This window comes from Hemiscyllium ocellatum, chromosome 12 (assembly GCF_020745735.1).
Source record: "Hemiscyllium ocellatum isolate sHemOce1 chromosome 12, sHemOce1.pat.X.cur, whole genome shotgun sequence".
Taxonomy (NCBI): domain Eukaryota; kingdom Metazoa; phylum Chordata; class Chondrichthyes; order Orectolobiformes; family Hemiscylliidae; genus Hemiscyllium; species Hemiscyllium ocellatum.
Window position 1 is genome coordinate 36,431,382 of NC_083412.1, and position 22,043 is coordinate 36,453,424.

The following is a 22,043-nucleotide window of genomic DNA, read 5'->3' on the forward strand; positions in this document are numbered from 1 at the left end:
GAGTACTGGAGTTGGGAGGTCATGTTGCGGCTGTACAGGACATTGGCTAGGCCACTGTTGGAATGTTGTGTGCAATTCTGGTCTCCTTCCTATCGGAAAGATGTTGTGAAACTGAAAGGGTTCAGAAAAGATTTACAAGGATGCTGCCAGGGTTGGAGGATTTGATCTGTAGGGAGAGGCTGAACTGGCTGGGGCTGTTTTCCCTGGAGCTTTGGAGGCTGAGGGGTGACCTTATAGAGGTTTGCAAAATTATGTGGCATAGATAGGATAAATAGATAAAGTCTTTTCCCTGGGTCGGGGAGTCCAGAACTAGAGGGCATAGGTTTAAGGTGAGAGGGGCAAGATATAAAAGGGATCTAACGGGCAACTTTTCATGCAGAGGGTGATACGAGTATGGAATGAGCTGCCAGAGGAGGTGGTGGAGGCTGGTACAATTGTAACATGGAAGAGGCATTTGGATAGGTATATGAATAGGAAGGGTTTGGAGGGATATGGGCTGGGTGCTGGCAGGTGGGACTAGATTGGGTTGGGATATTTGGTCAGCATGGACGGGTTGGATCGAAGGGTTTGTTTCCGTGCTGTACATCTCTATGATTCTATAACAAGAGGTAGAAATTGCGCTATAGTGATAAACTACAATAGAAAAGAACATTGAACTTAGGAGAAAATGGCCTGCCGATGTGCTAATGCTACAGCCCAGGGTTCATGTTTACCATATAGAATATTCTTTATCACTTCAGGTTGATTAAATCTAAACTTCACTTATTTTTGTTGCATGTACTGCACATAAGATTTTACTTTGTTTTGCATGATCAACTGCTTGTAACTTATGTTTCTAAATATACAGGAACAACTGGTATATTAAATTGAAATATCAATTGATATGAGGTATAATGTAGTTTCAAACAATGGTCTCCATAAAGTTTTTTTACAAAAGTTTGCTTTGTAAAATGTTTCTCAGAATAAATATTTCCAAAAGCAGCCTCATGGAGGCAAACATCTTGGGTTGTGTATGAGGCCAATGTGTATGAGATGTTCACTTGTCCTGGTAACTCACAGTGAGATAAGTGGATATCCATATTTACTTAGATTTGAATGTACAAGATTTTGGCTTTGGCTGTAATGTCAGTGCCTTAAAAAATACTTGTTTTTTTACAAGTTATTAAAATGCAATTTTCCATTTTTCCAATATTCACCAAATCCTAGAAATAGTATAGAAATAATCAATGAAAAATATCATTGTTTCTTCACTAATCAGAGCTTCCTTGTGATTAATATTCACCATGACATCATCATGATAACCTAACCATAGGGAAAGGTTGTTGCAGGCATACTGCATCAGAATTAAAGAGGTATGGCACCTTCCCAAGGGAATATGCATAAATGTGCAGGGAAACATTGCTGTGCATGCACATGACCTGTATATTGATGGAATGACTCGATTTTCTAAAATTCTGGCTGCTCGATACCTGGAGAAAGAACACCTCATTTTCCGGCTGGGATCATCCAACCACACAGGATCAATGTCGATTTCACCAGTTTTCTGATCTCCCCTCCCCCCACCTTATCCCAGATCCAACCCTCCAACTCGGCACTGCCCTCTTGAACTGTCCTATCTGTCCATCTTCCTTCCCACCTATTCACTCCACCCTCCTCTCCAACCTATCACCATCAACACCCACCCTCAATTACCGATTGCATTTCCAGATACTTTGCCTCCAGCCCCAACCCCTCCCAGTTATCTCTCAGTCCACTTACCTGCCAACACTCCTGATGGGCTTACACCCGAAACATTGACTGTCCTGATTCTCGGATGCTGCCTGACCAGCCGTGCTTTTCCAGCACCACACGTTTTGACTCTGATCTCTACCATCTGCAGTCCTCACTTTCTCTGACACAATTTTCTGTTCATTATTTTCCAGGCATTGTACTGGTGCCTGTATACTGATGTGGCATGCCAGCTGCAGAGGCCGGGACTATTGCCCTCTGTTTCCTAATGCAACATCTTTTGGCAAGATGATGTGCTTCTTCATCTAACAAAGAATATAACAGTGACAATTAAGGTGCATCAGTTGGTAATTAAGAGATTTTGCAGAGGAATAAAGGAACTGGCCATGTTTATAGATCAGACCAAACCCCACTCAAATATATCAAGGAGATAGCTGAAATCCTAACATTTGTCTTATTTAAAGGCAAGTGTAAGGTGCTGTATGCTAGATGTAATTTAATTGGTCACACTACTTGGCTTTAAGCAAAACAACTTTATTCTTTGGTAAAAACAATGACTGCAGATGCTGAAAACCAGATTCTGGATCAGTGATGCTGGAAGAGCACAGCAGTTCAGGCAGCATCCAAAGTGCAGCGAAATCGACGTTTTGGGCAAACGCCCTTCATCAGGAATAAAGGCAGTGAGCCTGAAGCGTGGAGAGATAAGCTAGAGGAGGCTGGGGGTGGGGAGAAAGTAGCATAGAGTACAATGGGTGAGTGGGGGAGGGGATGAAGGTGATAGGTCAGGGAGGAGAGGGTGGAGTGGATAGGTGGAAAAGGAGCTAGGCAGATTGGACAAGTCCGGACAAGTCATGGGGACAGTGCTGAGCTGGAAGTTTGGAACTAGTGTGAGGTGGGTGAAGGGGAAATGAGGAAACTGTTGAAGTCCCCATTGATGCCCTGGGGTTGAAGTATTCCGAGGCGGAAAATGAGGCGTTCTTCCTCCAGGCGTCTGGTGGTGAGGGAGCAGCGGTGAAGGAGGCCCAGAGCCTCCATGTCCTCGGCAGAGTGGGAGGGGGAGTTGAAATGTTGGGCCACAGGGCGGTGTGGTTGATTGGCGCGGGCCCCAGTTAAAATACAAACAAAAGAAAGAAGAATTAGTGTAACATTAACTCTATTGTAAAACTTAACAGGATATTAGATTACTTGACTACTAAACAGCAACTGTTCCAACATAACAACACCCTACAAACACATCCTTGGCAAAGGCAAAGTCAGTAAAACAGATTGTCTCATATGTGATTCTGGCAGCAGAAAGAGAACCCAAGCTTTTTGCTATAACAGAGAGAAAGTTCTGGTAGAGAGAGAGAGAGGAAGAGGGAGAGAGCTTCCAAACCCCCAACAGCTGTTGAAAAAGCTGAACTAAAACCCTGGTTCTATGGGAGCCTGTTGTATCCATTCATGTTGCTTCTATTGTTCCAACTTTAATTTTAAAAACCCAAGATCGCACAAGCTGTTTTTTTCTGTTGGCCCGGAGTGACAGCTCAGCACCTTTGGCTCAAAGCCTCCCTTCCAAATAAAGAGACAGAAGTCATAGTGTCGTTACACCATATAGAAATTGAGCGCAATAGTAATCTTTGGTACAACAAGCAGTGCATGGGAATCAGTTGATTGTACAAACTCCTGCTCCACTGTGGCAAATATGTCTCTAACTATTTATTTTGAACTTTAGAGCCTTTGACTCCACTGTCTTTCAGTCATGTTGATCATCTTTGTCCTGAAGGAAGTATCTCCTTCCCTATCTCTTTCCTGCTGCTGTGCAACTCTCTTCCTGGGTACCCTGCCTTTAGTCACACCTTCTTCTGTTGTCTGTCTGTAGGAAGGTGCTGCATGCATTTTTTTTCCATCTTCCTTCCTTCCTTCATTTATTCTTATCTTAGAGAGCATGGCAGACTGACCTTGCGAACGTAAGGAATATTCCGTAAGCGTCACACAGATTTGTTCTTCCTCTTCCACTCCACCCTTGTAATCAGCCACCAACTCTTCAGTGACAGTGGAAAGAGGTCTGTTATTAATTATTTATGGAGTTATATTCTGAATTCTGTACAAGGGGGAAACACATAATTCTAGCTTTTTGATGTGGTTATGACACCAGCATAACATTGTCAGGCCTTAGAACTGTGAAAGTAAGGTTTATTTCAACTCAGCGCAATTTTAAAAGGTCCAACAGATTAATACTTTTGTGATTTCCTCCCTGTAGCAAGCCTTTTCCTGACATGTAAAAGTGATATCTGCTGGAGGTGGGGTTGGGGCTTCCTCAGCCAAGATCCTCAGAGTTGGCTCAACTTAAAAATTCTTTGCCTTAAATCTTGTTTTTCTGCTCTAAAGCTCTCTTCAGCTTGAAAACCCTCCTTAAGATAAATCCTTTCACACACCTTTTGGTCATTCTTCCTAACCTCTGTCTTCAGGGCTGGGTGCGTGTTTCTTTGCCTTATTGAAACTTTTTGTTACAACTAAACTAGCATCTCACTTTACTGTGAAGTTTGGATGAAATCATTTCCTGGAAAGTTATATGAATATCCTCTATATTCTTCTTTGCCAACTTCCATGGACTTTTGGAGATTTGTTTCTGGAATAAAAGATTGAACGATTGGGTTGAGAAAGCAGAATGGTCAGGTTAAAATCAGACCAAGAAGGGTACTCTAATTGAACTATGTGTTATCTCCCTCTTACTGAAGTTTTCTGAGTTCAAATTTCAAAAATAAATGCTGAGTCTTAAAGAAGTACATTTTTGTTCCAGACAACAAGAATGCAACACAAATAATTCTATACTACAAATGCAATGCCAACTGTACCTTCGATCAAGAAGTGAAAATTCCCTTGATTAATGAAGCCAGAGAGAAAGCTTTGGCAATTGTAGGACAGCAACAGATGTCACAAACAGAATACAAACGTAGAAAAATTGCAGGAACATTGGAAAGCAGCAGTGTCCGAGCTTCAGCTGCAGCTTCTAATCCCTGCTGCACCCAGGTAGGAACATCTGCCATAGTTTCTCAAAATCTCTTCTCATTTCTCACTCTGCTTGTTTTGACATTTTACCAGAATAGTGATGAGTAGGAAGCATCACATACACTTAGATATTTTTTACATCAGTGACAGTGGAAAGAGGTCTGTTATTAATTATTTATGGAGTTATATTCCATTCTGTTTCCATCATCCATTTTGTTTCCATCCAATATCATAGTCCCATATTTTGTTATGATCTGAACAGATACACTGATTCAATTTCAGCTTTATTTAGTTATGAATTGAACTTATTGCTCATTTAGTTTCCCCTTGAATGAAACAATGTTATTCGGTTTCTCGCACTGTAGATAGCTATGATACATAGTAGGAGGAATGTTCTTTTTGACACTCCAGAGCTCTGTCCTCAGAAGATTGTTGGAAATTGCTTGGTAGGACTAAAGGGATTAGAGGGATTTTGGTGAGTCTTATGAAGGCTTTTTGTTAAAGGTCAGAAAATTATTCTGTAACAATGACTTAAATACATCATTGCCAAGGAAACTTCTGACAGCCATCAAACACCCATGATAGCCCTTGTCGTGTGAATGGATACAATGTTTATAGAGTTTCTGATAGGCAGAAGAAACAGAATAAAGTGATTGTTTTGTTTTGACTTCAGAGTAGACAAATGAAGTTTTTAGTTCAGAAGAAACAGCAGTATAGTTAATTTCAGGGGAATCAGACTCTTCAGGAGAAATATTTTCTCGTGTGTGAGTTTCCAAACTGGAAGACCTTCCAATGCCCTTCCAAAAAGTCAGTCTACAGAGCAGCAGTTGTTAGGGGCAGTGTCCATCACCTTTATCTTTCACTTGCAACTGTTTTGAAGGTGGCGATCTGGACACCTAGGAGGTTGACACCTCGTGGCCAGTACAGTAAAGAAGGTCTTTGGTCACATGACTGTTTGCATGTGGTTATCCACTGGTCATTGAATTGGCAATGAGAATATGCTGATGGAGCTAGCATGCTCCAGGATCTTTGCGTTGGTGATCTTGTCCTGCTAAGAAGTTATTGAGTATACATCTGCGACAGGGAAGATGGAATGTATTCAGCTTTATCTCTTGTCTATCATCTCCAGGCATCACCCTTAAGGAGGAGTGCACTAAGGCTATGGGCTTGGTCGTCTCACAGTTTGTTGTTCTCAGTTGGTTGCTGTTGTTTTACACTCTTACTCAGGTTGGACATAAAAGTTTATGCACATAAAAGCCTTTCTGCAAAGTGTGTGGATTTCAGCAACAAGTGATAGATTTGTGCCGCTTGGGTACTTAGATATATGAAACTATGAACAACCTTCAGTGTCGCATTGTCAATGTGGATTGATAATAGTATGTTAACATCCTGGGCCATGGCTTGTCTTCCTGTTGTAGACTTTCCAGTCCTGAAACTGCATTGGGATTCAGAGTAGATGCATCTTAAAAGAGGGAACATTTAAGATATCAGCTTGGAGAAGAGAAAGGAAAGTTGATTTGCCAGTAGTTTAGTGGGAATAGGACTGAGATTTGGAAAGTGAGTCTTATGGACAAAAGAGGACATTAGGGAGGATAGAAGTGAACATGGAGAAAGTTGAAAGTTTCAGCTGGTGCAGGAGAACGATAAGGAAAATTTGGCTAATGAATAAGGGAGACAGAGGGTTGCAACAAAAGCAGTTGAATGAATGGTCTCTTGTTTGAAGACAAGGAAATCCTTGCACTTGTCTAATGAGGTACGGACGAATGGTTTGAAGAGATATATGGCACTGGAGAAGGAAGCCAGGAGTTATTTTTTGCATTGCTAAATAATTGTGGATTAGTGAGCAGTTTTGGCACAATAGAAGTAATGCGTCTGATAATGCTTGATATAATGATGAATAGCTGAACCAGTTGTATACCACAAGCTTTGATTTCGATATTCCTTGGACTTCTAAAGCAGTAAAGGTGAGGTCAAAACATATTTTCAATTGAATGTCTATTTTGACAGGCTGTTTTGTCAAAACAGGCACTGAGCAGACTTTTCTCTTTTGATTTATTATGTAAAAAAAAAGCTAATAGTACATAATGCAGAAAATTTCACTCTGTCATGAGTAAACTTATAAGATGGCTCATATAGTATTAAATATTACAAATGATTTATAATGATACATATTATTTTGTACAGAAAAACGTGCTACATGCCTTAACAACAGATTGCACAGGGCCAAAAGTCATTGAGTACACTGTAGAATTATCCATGCCGGGCAATTTTGAATGTCCAGACAAAATATCGATTCCTGTATCCAGAGCACGCATGGTGACTGCAGAGTCACCACAGACATGTGGAAGGAACATGAATAAAACAGGTAATGTTTGAAATATATTATGTCATTCAACCTTATTTAGCTAATTTACTTCATAAAGCTTGATTTATAATTGGTGAGTAACAATTAATATTTATTAGTATGAATTAATATTTATGACACAAAGAAATAAATTTACCTTAGATGTTAAATGCTTTTGTTTTGTTGTCAGTCATTCTTTCATATCTTTAAAAAGCAGTAGATCTTAACTATGTCCTGTGGAAAATATTCCAAAAAATAGGCATCAATTAAAAATATTTCCTGTGTTTCCAAGAAGTTATTTTGTATTTTGAAGTATGTTTTTCTCAATATTCAGTGAACTGTGTGCAATTTTGGCTTATGAGTCATATAACTTTCATAAAATCCCAAATGTAATACAATCTTTGTTTATTTAGTTCATGATATTCTCTGTTTTTGTGTTATTAAAGGTTTATATAGATATCATTACCTAAGGTGCTAGTCATGGATTATCTCGGTAAATAGAAGGTTCATTAAAAAAATTGCAAAACATCTTATTACCACAAAATACTGAAGGAAAAAATAGAAGCGTTGATTTCTGTGTATCATGACTGTTTTTTTAACTAGATGGCAAATCATGATTTTGCTTCTTTTCTTAGCTGCCAAAGTAGTTTTACAAGAGCTTAATTAAACTATTGGTCAAACATTTTATTATGTTTTACTCTGAGATGTTTAACTAACTTAGTAAGGAGGTTTAAATTATTCAAATTCTACATTTTAAGATCGTAGCTTAGTATCTCAATCAGTAGCCTATATATTGATCATACAAATAAAATTACGGTAGTTTTAAATCATTCTTTGTGAGTCAAAACAATGTGGACAGTGCTAGATCAGACATAAAGGGGGTGAACTCTTTGGGAAGGGAAGTTTTGGTGGTGTAATGCTTCTACCTGCCTTTCCATGTCTGCCCCAGTCAAACTCATTGTAGCTACATGCAGACTCCTGCCAGGTACCCAACATTTGGGGGGAGCAAAAATCCAAATCCTAATGGTGCTGCAGCAGCATTGCCACTCTATCACTGAAATAGGCAGTGAGGAACATTAAAAGGACAGAATTGCACTCCAAATTGAAAAGAAGATTCATCTTGAAGATCTTGACAAAGATGAACACCTTCTCTTTGTAAGCCTTTGCTGCTAATGAAGAAGCAGGGGCTAAAGAGCACTCACCTCTCATTTGGGTAACTCTAATCATCAATGTTTCTTCATGGGGACTATCACTTGTGAAAAGTGGTGGTAGGATCCAGAATTGCAGTATTACTGTTGGTGTGGCGGTATGAGCAGGCTGAGAGGTGGCAGGGATGGAGGTAGGCAAAGCCTGACCTGGGTATTGGATGTCACCATCTGTACTTTTTCTCCTGTTTTGTGGTGATTTCACCTGACTTCTCATTATGTTCTTAGAACCTAAACTCACCCTAATCTGTCACAGTATAATATTGTTTAGGACAATGGTGACTCAATATATCATTACTTTAACTGAGAATAATGTGCCAATAATCATGCCCATTGTGACACAAATTATCATAAAATGCATTAGTATATAAAATTCCAATGAAACCTCCAAAACGCAATATGCCTGACTGACTACTATTCAGGACAAAAGCAAACCACACCAGGTTTATTCACTAATAGTACAGATAACTCTATTGATTATAATAGGTTATTTTAGAAAGAACAGAAAAAACAAATGATTTCTAATTTATGCAACCTAAATTATTCATCTTAAAATTCTCAAATACAGACAAACTAAATCTTGACTAAACCAGATAAAAGATTAACAGTTTAATACGTATTATTAGAGCTCTCACTGTCTTCTCATCATTTTTATTTTATTCTTTTATCAGTTTTCATTTGAGCTGTGATCTATGAAGTATGAGCTAAAAATGACTTTTTGACTGTGAGTAACAGCTTGTTTTAAAAGGAAACCAGTTCAAACAACCTTTTGTGTCTTCATTAGGCCAGGCCCAGAAGTTAATTGCAGTTTGGTTCCTGATCAAAAGTAATGCAGACTGTTTGCCACCGGGGAAGAGCATTATGTTTAAACAGATAGCAAATGTTAGCTAGTAATGAGATCTGTACCTGGGAAGTGGCTCTCGCAAATTTGGAAAATACTTTATACTCAAGCAGATGGCAGTTATTGAATGGTAACTGAGACCTCATAGAAGAGACAGAGAGTCTGTCAGTGAGTGAGAGTTTTAATTGGGTTTTGGACTATATTTTATGTGAGAAAGAATCTGGCTGTTAAAACTACATCATGAAGATTTGAATGCTCCCAGCTTAACATTCCTTATCAACCTTTTGAAGTTCAGAGAACAGAAGACTAAGTAATAATTATTACTGCCTTTACCTTCGTGAAGTATAAGGGTGGCTATGATAAACATCTTTAGAAAATCAACCAAGAAACTATTATTGTGCCTGTGGACAATGCACTGTGAGAATCACTTAAGTAATCTGGGCAGTTTTGTTATTTTCTTTTATTTCTCTACTAAGTGTGTTTGTTTGTCTTTTTGAATGTTGTGTGAATGGTGCTGAAAGCAAAGCTTATTGGATTTAAATCATAGACACCATGTAGATGACTTCGATGTTGAAATGTGGTCTGCTGAAGTTGTTGTATAGTTCATAAATGGTTTTGTTTTGAGCTATAAAGCAGTAGCAAGAATTGATTTTTTGCAAAGTCTGTGATTGGTTATTCAACGGTCTAGTTCGGAACCATTGGGGTCAGTTTTAAGGATCTTTGAATGTTTTCAATTCATTGTGTTGCAAACACAGAGGAGAAAGGCTGATTTTGTTTGGCTCCATATTGGTGTTGTAACAATACACTGGGGGTGGAAATAGAAAAAAGACAGGTAAATAAAACTCTAAATGTCAAAACTCCTGATCACGAGGTGGAAAGTTATTTTTCTTCCAGTCCTTTTGGTTTTTGCAACGTCGAGCTGCTGGTGTCTGCAGGTTGATGGTTGTCCTTTGATTCATGGTTCATCAAGTGAACTTAGGTCTTATATGAATTCTTTCTTTTAAACTTTCTGGGATTTTCTGTCATGAATGGAGAGGGGGAGTTTATGGCATCTTTAGAATGGATGTTCTCATTCCCTCCTTCTCTTTGTGCCTTCAGTTTTTAAACACTCTTCAGCTTAACCAATTAGAGAGCTGTTGCCAGGCAAAATTTAAACTGTGGGAATATATGCAATTGCCCATGCTTACACATATGTTGTATTTGTTCCGCATTTCAAAATATATTTTGTTCTAAAAATTCCCTTATTTATTAAAGGCATTTAGGAATGTACATCATTTCAACTTAATAATGTTTTAAAGTTGTTTCCTGCTATAAAGTCTTGATGTACCTAATTGTACAGTATTTTTCATATTTAGTGATTCATTTTTACTTTGTGAGTTATTTCAGCTGGAAGTATATAAGTAACGTAAATATTGAAATATGTACATGGATTTTGTTTGTGCAAAATATTTCAGCAGGAATCTAACACGAGCTTTAACATTAATTTCTAAGGGAAACCAGACTTCACGGAAATCCATTTCCATTAAAGTGACAGTTTTCAGGAACACAACCACATGTTTAAGTGAAGACTTACACAAGACTTGTACTCACAGCAGAAATGTTGTCTTGGATTTGAAGTTTCAAATGCGTTCCAACTCTAACAGAATCTTTTCCTCCTGCCCAACTAGGATAAATCATCCAGTGTCCTTTTTAACAAAATTCCCTTCACTGAACTCCATGAGCAATATTCAATAGATTTGCAGTAGCCGAGTACCCTCTGGTAATTCAGTGACTAACATCCCCATCATTGAGACACTGACCACCCTTGACTGGCTATGATGGCCTTGGCACGTGGTGTGCATGACCAACATGAGATTCCCCAAGCAGGCCCTCTACTGCCAACTCCAAAATGACAGGCGAGCTGCAAGTGGACAGAGGAATGCTTTAGGGATACTCTCAAGACCTTATTGGTGAAGTGTGGCATTCCCACGAACACCAAGGAATCACTGGCCCAAGGCTGTCCCAAATGGAGCAGGAGCATCCATGAGATTTGCTATCTGGAAAAAGTGGAAGCTAGGCAAAAACAGTGTAAGGAGCACACTGCCACCTCAACTAACCACCCACTCCTTCACATGACCACCTTATGCCACCTGAATGTGGAAGCCGCATCAGACTGTACAGTCACCAACGGACTTACCCTGAGAGTGGACGAGAATCATCCTACGAGGGACCACTGATGATATTGATGGTGATTTAGTGCTCTTTAACTCTTCACAAGCCTCTTTCTTTTGAAGAATGAATCTTTCCTCATCAACATTCTGCTTGGTGGTTAACATGAGTCAGTTCTTCTTCCCATCGGCATGCATCCAGCAGCCATTATGACTTTTCCTCCCCCATATACTTGTCTCGTTGATTCGAAGACTCTGAGCAGCAGCATTGCCTGCTGCTGCCATGTTTGTGCTCCTGACTTCAAATTTGAGTTTCTGTCCCCATAACAAGCTGGTATCATGGGTTTGTCTCTGGGCAGGTTAATGTGAAATCACTTCATGTTCTCCAAACTATACCATTTTACCTTGAATTAAAAGCAACAGTTAAAAATATAAAAACTGTTCTAAAGTCTGGTATATTTTTAAATCAAAATGCAATTCCAATTCCTTTCTGACATGAACCCTTCAGTAGAAGAAAGCACAGCCTATATAATCTGACATGTAATTTTGCCAATTATAGTTTTCAAAAAATAGCCATGCTATAAGCTTTTCAATCATCAAAAATTAATTTTGTCAGAAAAAGAGCAAGTAAATCAAGAAATTGATTAAACGCAATACCCGCAAGAGAAAACCTACTAATGTACCAGAAGACTGATCAACTTTGATTATTTTGAGATCAAAATTTTGAAGCTGTTGTCAGCAAAAGACATTGATGTTGATTGGTGTCAAAAGGCACTTTCATCTGCAATTGTTTAGCAATGCATTGTTCATCCTAGGATCATGAATTTTAAATTTTTTTAGAGAGTCCATCAACCTGATATGTCCTTTTTGCAAACAATGTTTATGTAAATCTATAAATAAGCTTTGTGTGATTTAGAGTTTGAGTGCAGCAAGAGCTTAGATAACTTAAGTGAAATTTCTGAGATCGACTTTGTGCAATGTAATATGAATAGTGGGTTTTGTGGCACATATGGAACACTCCTTGTTCCAGTCCTACTTGGGACCATTTTGCTTTCAGATTTCTTCCTTCTCTCACCTTCACCTGGTCTTTCTCCAACTGTTTCGTTTCCTTCCTTTACTTCTGTTTCCATTTCCAGGATAGGTTGGACACCAACATCCGCTACAAAACTACCAGTTCCATAATCACCTGAACCACACTTCCGCACATCTGCTTCTTATAAAGACTCCATTCCTTTCTCCATGTCACATTTATTCTGACCATGCCGCCTTCCACAGAAGTGCCTTGAAGATGTCCTCCTTTTACTTCAGTGGAGGATTCCCCAATCAGCTGTGTCTGACCTATTTCCCACCTTTCTATCCTCACCTCTTCCCCCCCTCCCCTTCCAGAATAACGCTAGAGGGTCTCCCTTGTCCACACACTAGCCTCCGTATTCCTCTGCTATTTCTGCCATGTTCAGCAGAATGCAATCACCAAATGTATCTTCTTCTCCTATTTCTCATCTCTTGAACAACATTTTACTGGGACCATTCCCTCTATGACACTCTGGTTAACTCCTTTGTCACCCCTAACACTTAGTTACTCTGCCATAGCACCTTCTCATACAATTGCAGGAAGCGTAAAGTTGCTTTTTTTTATCATCTCTCTCTTCACTGTCCAAAGCTCCAAACACATCTTCCAGATGGAGCAGCTTTTTACTTTCAGTCTGATCTACTATACACACTGCTCACAAAGCGGTCTCCTTTACTCGGGCAAGAGAAAATGCAGATTGGTTGCACAATTTGCAGAATACCTATTGTCAGCCCATAAGACTTTCTGTGACATTCCAGTTGTTGGCGTTTTCAATACACCATCTTGCTGACATTCCTGTCTTAGGCCTGCTGCATTATACCAGTGAAATTCGAAACAAGCTGAATGAACAGCACCTGATTTTCCACTCTCACACTTTCCAATCTTCATGACTCAACACTGAGGTGATAATCTTCCAAGTGTGAATTTGATTCCTTCCTGTCACCCTGTAATTCTTCCTTCCTATCCCTCTTATCTCCACACCTCTTGCTTAGATCTTACCCCTCACCATTTTTATATCCTTGCATTCACTGCTGGCGTTCCATTTTCATTACCTCACCCCTCACCCCAGCAGTCCTCAACTCCTTTTTACCTTCCTGCTCCCTTGTATTTTCCAACCATTCCTTGCCCCCTTCCCTATTTCAACCCTATCATGAGCAGAATATTTTTATGAACCCTATCATCATGCCCTTCTTAATTAAGTATATTTTTTGTTTGCACAATTACAAACTTTTCTCCCTCACCAACCCCACGCTGACTGTCAGTCTCTAATCTTGCTCTTACGTTTCCTGCCTCAGTCTTTAAATCTCCTCGGTTATCACTCTGGGCTTCAATCCATTTGTCTTTGCACTACATTAACCTATCTCTCTGACCTACATTCAGTTAAGTCCAATTAACCCCTGTCCTTGCATTACACTTAACCTGAAGATTTCACTTTTACTTGACTCTCCATGTATAAGGGTAAAAGAACTTTTAAAATTTATTTCTGAGATGTAGAATTTGCTTGTCAGGCTAGTTGTTATTACCCATTTTAAATGACCCATGAGAATGTGGTGGTAGGCTGCTTTCTTGAACTGCTGAACCACTCTGGATCTGATAATTTAATGCATGAACTTTGTAAAGTAGTAAACAGAGCAGCAAATAAGGAAATTCTTTTTGGAGTGAACTAAAAACCTCATCATGGGTGATCTAAGCAGTGAAACCTTTGCTTTTCAAGACAGGTGGCTTTCTCAACAAGTTGAAGGTTGCTTGATTTAAGACTTTCTCACTTTTGTGGTAGGATGCTAAAAGGAATGAATAAACTCTGTGTGAGGCATAACCGTTATTGCCATCAGCAGCCATTCTGTGGTGTGTCTTACAGGTCTTAAGGTGGTGAGTTTTACTGTTCGTCACAGGATGAAAACATAGTCAATGCTGCCAGGAGGGTGGGAGTTCACTGAGGTGAACTTGGTGTGGTCACCTACCTAACAGCACATTGACAAAAATGGTAGCTCTTGTATTGTTGATACCTCTTTGACCCTTGGCATAGGGATTGAAAAACCATCTGCATGGATTTGATGGCACAATTGTGAATGTGCAGGGGATATGTGCTTCCAATTGAGTTATACCCACGAAAAATGATCAGCAGTGCCTTACATCCTGTAAAACATTGTAGACCAAGGAGATGGTGTGAACAAGTTTACAACAGATATGCACTCACTGCACCAGCTGCCAATGTACTCCAAAGAAGAAAAGTTATTTCAACGATACAAATCCTGATCTTTAATCTAACCACAGACAGATACACACACACACATTTTATATATATATATATATATAATATATATTATGTGTGTGTGTGTCCTCATTTCCTTTAACTTCGAAAGCACAAATAGTTAGGAAATATGGCCGAGTTGATTCATTGTTTCCAGCCACCCTGAAGTGGTCAATTTTCTAGAATTTAATAAGTCCAGTTTATTGAGCCTATTATGATAACTAAAATGTTTTAATCCAGTGAGCAATCTTTGTCCTGTTGCAGTCAATTCATGTCCTCAGTGTTCACTACACCTTCAAATCATTTATATCTTACAATAATGCAAGGTTACACTTTGGTGGGAAGAATAGAAATAAGAATCTTTTCCATATGGGTGGAACCAGAACAGTTATCTACATTGAGCCAAAGTATTATCTTGTACATAGTAGTATGATGCTATTTATTCTGTATTATATCCTAGTTATATGAACAAAAGGAATTAGAACAGAAGTGAACCATATAACTTCATACATGGGCATTCAGTAAGGTGATAGCTGATTTTCAACCTCATCTATGTGAAAGCTATTTCTTTGATTCTCTTCCCTTTGAGTCCAAAAATACATCAACTTGAGTCTGAATATACTCAAAGACTGAGCATCCAGTCCTCCGGGATAGAGAATTCCAAATATTTTCAATTTGACTATGCTGAGAGTGAAAAGTGTCCTTCTATCTTACTCATAAAGGACAATTCCTCATCCTGAGATTTTGACCCAGTCAGGGAAATCAGCCTCTTAGCCTGTCAAGTCCGCTAAGAATATTGTTTTGCTGGGGTCTTTTTTCATTTTTTTAAATTTAAAGAGTACAGACCCATCTCACCCCATAGTACAATGCTGTCATCTTGAGCAGACCACTATGCTAGTTCCTGCCAGTGCTACTGGACAAGCAGTCCAGACCCTTGATTAATAATTCAGAAACATGATTTACATCCCTCCACATTGGTTGGGGAAATTAAATTCAGTGAGTGAAAAAACTGAAAAAAAACTTGTTGTGGTTCTGTTCGCTGATCTGGGAGTTTTTGTTACAGACGTTTCGTCCCCTTTCTAGGTGACATCCTCAGTGCTTGGGAGCCTCCTGTGAAGCGCTGCTGTGATGTTTCCTCCGGGATTTATAGTGGCTTGTCTCTGCCGCTTCCGGTTGTCAGTTGCTGTCCGCTGCAGTGGCCGGTATATTGGGTCCAGGTCGATGTGTTTGTTGATAGAATCTGTGGATGAGTGCCATGCCTCAAGGAATTCCCTGGCTATTCTCTGTTTGGCTTGCCCTATAATAGTAGTGTTGTCCCAGTCGAATTCATGTTGTTTGTCATCTGCGTGTGTGGCTACTAAGGATAGCTGGTCGTGTCGTTTCGTGGCTAGTTGGTGTTCATGGATGCGGGTTGTTAGCTGTCTTCCTGTTTGTCCTATGTAGTGTTTTGTGCAGTCCTTGCATGGGATTTTGTACACTACGTTGGTTTTGCTCATGCTGGGTATCGGGTCCTTTGTCCTGGTGAGTTGTTGTCTGAGAGTGGCTGTTGGTTTGTGTGCTGTTATGAGTCCTAGTGGTCGCAGCAGTCTGGCTGTCAGTTCAGAAATGTTCTTGATGTATGGTAATGTGGCTAGTCCTTTGGGTTGCGGCATGTCTTCGTTCCGTTGTCTTTCCCTTAGGCATCTGTTGATGAAATTGCGCGGGTATCCGTTTTTGGTGAATACCTTGTATAGGTGTTCTTCTTCCTCTTTTTGCAGTTCTGGTGTGCTGCAGTGTGTTGTGGCCCTTTTGAATAGTGTCCTGATGCAACTTCATTTGTGTGTGTTGGGGTGGTTGCTTTCATAGTTCAGGACTTGGTCTGTGTGTGTGGCTTTCCTGTATACCTTTGTGCTGAATTCTCCATTCAGTGTTCTCTGTACCATCACGTCTAGGAATGGGAGCTGGTTGTCCTTTTCTTCCTCTCTCGTGAATCGGATTCCTGTGAGTGTGGTGTTGATGATCCGGTGTGTGTTCTCTATTTCTGTGTTTTTAATGATTACAAAGGTGTCGTCCACATATCTGACCCAGAGTTTGGGTTGTATTTGCAGTAAGACTGTTTGTTCTAACCTTTGCATTACTGCTTCTGCTATGAGTCCAGAGATTGGTGAGCCCATGGGTCTTCCGTTGACTTGTTCATATATCTGGTTGTTGAATGTGAAGTGTGTTGTGAGGCACAGGTCCAGTAGTTTAAGTATGCCATCTTTGTTAATAGGTTCAACGTCCTGTTGTCTGTTCTGTATGTCCAGCAGGTTGGATATTGTTTCTCTGGCTAGGGTTTTGTCAATAGAGGTGAACAGTGCCGTTACATCGAATGAGACCATGGTTTCTTCCTTGTCTATGTGTATATTTCTGATGTGGTCCAAGAATTCTTGTTTGACTGTATAGAGTGTCTGGATCCGCTGATCAGGTGTTTCAGTTTCTGCTGCTACAGCCGAAGACAACGGAATGAGGACATGCCACAATCCAAAGGACTAGCCACACTACCATACATCAGGAACATTTCTGAACTGACAGCCAGACTGCTGCGACCACTAGGACTCATAACAGCACACAAACCAACAGCCACTCTCAGACAACAACTCACCAAGACAAAGGACCCAATACCCAGCATGAGCAAAACCAATGTAGTGTACAAAATCCCATGCAAGGACTGCACAAAACACTACATAGGACAAACAGGAAGACAACTAACAACCCGCATCCATGAACACCAACTAGCCAAGAAACGACACGACCAGCTATTCTTAGTAGCCACACACGCAGATGACAAACAACATGAATTCGACTGGGACAACACTACTATTATAGGGCAAGCCAAACAGAGAATAGCCAGGGAATTCCTTGAGGCATGGCACTCATCCACAGATTCTATCAACAAACACATCGACCTGGACCCAATATACCGGCCACTGCAGCGGACAGCAACTGACAACCGGAAGCGGCAGAGACAAGCCACTATAAATCCCGGAGGAAACATCACAGAAGCGCTTCACAGGAGGCTCCCAAGCACTGAGGATGTCACCTAGAAAGGGGACGAAACGTTTGCAACAAAAACTCCCAGATCGGCGAACAGAACCACAACAACGAGCACCCGTGCTACAAATCTTCTCCCAAACTTTGAAAAACAACTCACATCAATACTGATGACAATGAAACTACAGTACCAGATTGTTCATTAATTCAGTTCTTTAGAGAAGGAAACCTATCCTGTCTGCCCTTTACATGAACCATGGCAATATAATTAGCTCTAAATTGCTCTCTGTAAGAGTTCAGCAAGCCATGCGGTCGTATCAAAGCTGCTTTGTATTGCTGTAATAGACATAGACTGCAGCAGTTTAAGAAGGAGGAACATCACAACTTTCATGAGGATAATTAGGATAGATAATAAAAGCTTTGCCAATGATGTCTTATTTTGAGAATAACCAAGAAAATTGACGAGGTGTTTGTTGCACTGCCTTGAAGGCAAATCCAGTCTTCCTTGGGTGTGGAAACTGAAATTGTACATAGATCCAACAAAACTCTGTACACGACCACAAGACTTCCTTAATCTTGTACTCCAGCTTCCTTGCAACAAAGGTCATTGTACCATTTACTTTCATTATTGTTTTCTGTGCCTGCATATTAACATTGTTTATGAATAAGGTATAAATACCTCTGAACACCTACACTTAATATTTTCCAAAAAAAACTGAAAGAACTGCGGGTGGTGGAATCATAAACACAAACAAAAACAGAAATTGTTGGTGAAACACAACAGGTCATGGGAGCATCTGTGGAGAGGAAGCAGAGTTAATGTTTCCTTCTTCAGAATTGATTTTAGAACTGATTTAATGTTTTCTCAATTTTTGAAAAATACTATTTTTTTGCTATTCTTCCACCAAAATTCTCACCTCTCAGTTTTGTGAGATATAAATGATTTGCTTATTGCAATATAAGTAAAAATATCATAATATTGCCAGTGAGATCAAACTTGAAGGTGTTGAAATCAATGAGCACACTATAGATCAACTGCAACAGGACATAGGTAGGATGGTTGGAAGAATGGGGAGACAATTGTCAGGTGGAATTTAATACAGACAAGTTCAAGTTGATGCATTTTTGCAGGAGGAATAGGGAGACACAAAATAAAGACACAGTTCAAAAGAGTGAAAAGGGACAGTGTGACTTGGGGTTCATATGCATCAATCTTTGAGGTGGCAGAATATGTTAAAAGTGTAGTTAGCAAAGCATATGGAACCTTGGGCTTCATGAAAAGAAGAGTTGAGCATGAAAATAGAAAGTTATGCAGTAACTTTTATAAAGCTACTCCATCCTGTCCTGAAAATGTGTTGTTGGAAAAGCACAGCAGGTCAGGCAGCATCCAAGGAACAGGAGATTCGACGTTTCGGGCATAAGCCCTTCTTCAGGCTTATGCCCGAAACGTCGAATCTCCTGTTCCTTTGATGCTGCCTGACCTGCTGCGTTTTTCCAGCAACACATTTTCAGCTCTGATCTCCAGCATCTGCAGACCTCACTTTCTCCTCCATCCTGTCCTGGTCACTATACTTTAGGAAGAGCATGAAGTCCTTGAGAGGGCTCAGATGAGATTGATCAGAATATTTTCAGCGATTCTGTGGGACTGAGAGGAAGTTTAATTATCTGGTAGTTTGGAAGAGCTGACATTACTCTACATGGAGCAAAGCTAATTGAGGGAAACTCTGATAGAGAAGTACATACAAGACTTTGTCAGGTTTAGCTAAATTGTTCAAAGAAAGCTTGTTCTCACGAGCTGCTGGCTTAGGGTTTTGTGCAAACAATACAAGGAGGATGTGTGTAGAAGAAATTATTTTACCGACTGAGTTGTAATGATCTAATACCTGCAAGAGTGGTGAGAGGGAAAGAGAGAAGATGATCTGTGATTTCAAAAGGAAATTGAATGGGCACATGAAGGAAGTAAATCTGCAGGGCTGTGGCAACACGGGGGGGGAAATTGAATTGACTGAAGTCCTCTGCCAATAGCTAGTTGGGACTTGTTGAACTGAGTGGCCTCCTCCTGCATCATCATGATTTTTTGGGCTGTACTTTCTTTTCCACTTCCTAAACCTGCCTTCAGGATGGTTTGTGGTTTAGGTACCTAAAAATGCCAATGCCATCACCAAGAAGACAATTTTCAAGAAAGTAATTATTTAGCACTACTGAATGTGCAGCTGGCCCCACCATGCACTTTCCTGATTTAACTTCATAGAAAAGTGCTCTGAGGTGGTACTAGTATAACAGCACGCTGGCCGACAGTGGGAATTCACAGGCTTCTCAGCCTATGGCTCTGCTTACACATCCTCTTGAAAATGCACCTGTATGACATTGGTTAGATTACACTTCGAGTGCAATGAACAATTCTGATCTCTGTTATTAAAAAGAAAGACAAAAACAATGACAGCAGGGCTTCAGCATTTTATATGTTGGGAATACTTGGACAGGTTGGTGGGATTTCTATTAACAACAGAGGTGATGAGAGGTAATGTGACCTAAGGTTTTGACCATTATGAAGGGTTTTGGTAGAGGAGGTGATTGAGAGGAAGTTTGCTGGGGTCACAAATATAAAATAGTCATAGACTACTTTACTTTCCCTCAGAGGTGATTAGAATGTGAAACCACAAGGAGTTGTTGAGGCAAGTTGGGCCAAATATCATGTTTCTAGCTGTAAGTTCTTTGCAATAGAAATATAATACAGGAGTCCAATTGAAAGCTAGGCTTCAGGCAGTCATCTAGATGTTTTGAGCCAACCACTGTTGTTACACGCATTGTTACAGATCCTGCAAATAGTCTGTTCAATCCATGTAATTTATGTGTTATTAGATTGATTAAAAATATATTTTTAGAATATATTTATGAAAGACGATATTTTAATCCTTCATTGATTATATGTTTCTTTTATTGTTTTCCAAGCATCTGTATCGTTCATAATTTAGAATGTATTATGAAAAGACCTGAGATAGAATCATAGAGATGTACAGCACGGAAACAGACCCTTTGATCCAACTTGTCCATGCTGACCAGATATCCTAAATTAATCTAGTCCAATTGCCCCCATCCCTCCAAACCCTTCCCATTCATAAAACCATCCAGATGCCCTTTAAATGTTGTAATTGTTCTAGCCTCCACCACTTCCTCTAGAAGCTCATTCCATACATGCACCACCCTCTGTGGAAAATAATTGCCCCTTAGTTCCCTTTTAAATCTTTCTCCTCTCACCCTAAATGTACGTCATCTGGTTCTGGACTCCCATACTCCAGTGAAAAGACCATGTCTATTAAACCTATTCATGTCCCTCATGGTTTTATAAACCTCTATAAGGTCACCCCTCAGCCTCTGTCACTCCATGGAAAACAGCCCCAGCCTCTCCCTATAGCTTAAATCCTCCAACCCTGGCAACATACTTTTAAATCTTTTCTGAATGCTTTCAAGTTTCCCAACATCCTTGCATAGATGATGAGAAATCTGGGAGAATAGGGTGAGTAGTCTAGCAAAGCCTTTCTTGATGTCAGGAGCAACTTGCTGCATTTTCCAACTGATTCCTGACATTGAGATGAGATTCTCGCTAAACTGCAGCAAATTCCCATTAATGGGATTATGGCTGACTATTAGCCTTATTACCTGCAAATCTCACTTCATTAATATGCAGCTTCCTATCTGACCACCCCACCGTGAGGAAACTAAATGCCGGGAATTTCCGGCATGAAAGTCAGACTTCAACTTGCTACTTGCTTCTCTGGACATCCAATTTAGTCACTTGGGAACACCATCACAGGACATGCTTCGGAACACCAACTATACTCACACACCCTCATCGACATACGCTGGCACTGGACACTTGCCAGACTCTCAAAACCCTTGCAGTGCCTCTCCAATCCACTTAAAGAATGATTCTGCATTTTAAAGCTGCACTTCAGGGCACTCTAGCAACTAGCATTTAAAAGCTGCTGTAAGACACTTTGTGTACAGGGACCAGCACCCAGCTCACAGATTAGACCTGGCTGCTTCTCACGGCTGCTTGATTGCTCTCTTAGTGCTCATACATCTTTAGCCTTCCTGAATGTTTACAGTATCTCTGCCTTAGCTTGCCTTTTTTGCCCAACTGCCATATCGCTTTCTGTTAGCGCAATGCAAGGCCAGGAAACTTGTCATGGTTGCAGCAGACCTCAGTCATGTCAAGGGAGATGGCCTTCTCAGGGTGTCCCAGCACAGTCCTGGGGGGGGGGTGGATCTCCCTGCTCTGCTTCATCCTGTCCATGAGATCATTAAATATAAGAACAGAATTGACCATGCGGCCATCGAGACTGCTCTGCCATTCGGTCATGGCTGATTTATTTCTCAATCTCACTTTCCTGCCTTCTTCCTGCAACCCTTCCTCCCGTTTCCAATCATCAACCTATCTAACTCTGTCTTAAATGC

General features: G+C 40.2%; 1 protein-coding gene across 1 annotated transcript in view; it reads left to right on the forward strand.

Annotated features, from left to right (window-relative positions):
• LOC132820918 (cilia- and flagella-associated protein 47-like) overlaps positions 1-22,043 on the forward strand; it is a 491,537-nt gene that overhangs the window by 225,525 nt on the left and 243,969 nt on the right. The window contains 2 exon segments of the mRNA XM_060833275.1: positions 4,508-4,737; positions 6,901-7,081. Coding sequence (XP_060689258.1) covers positions 4,508-4,737; positions 6,901-7,081 — 411 coding nt within the window.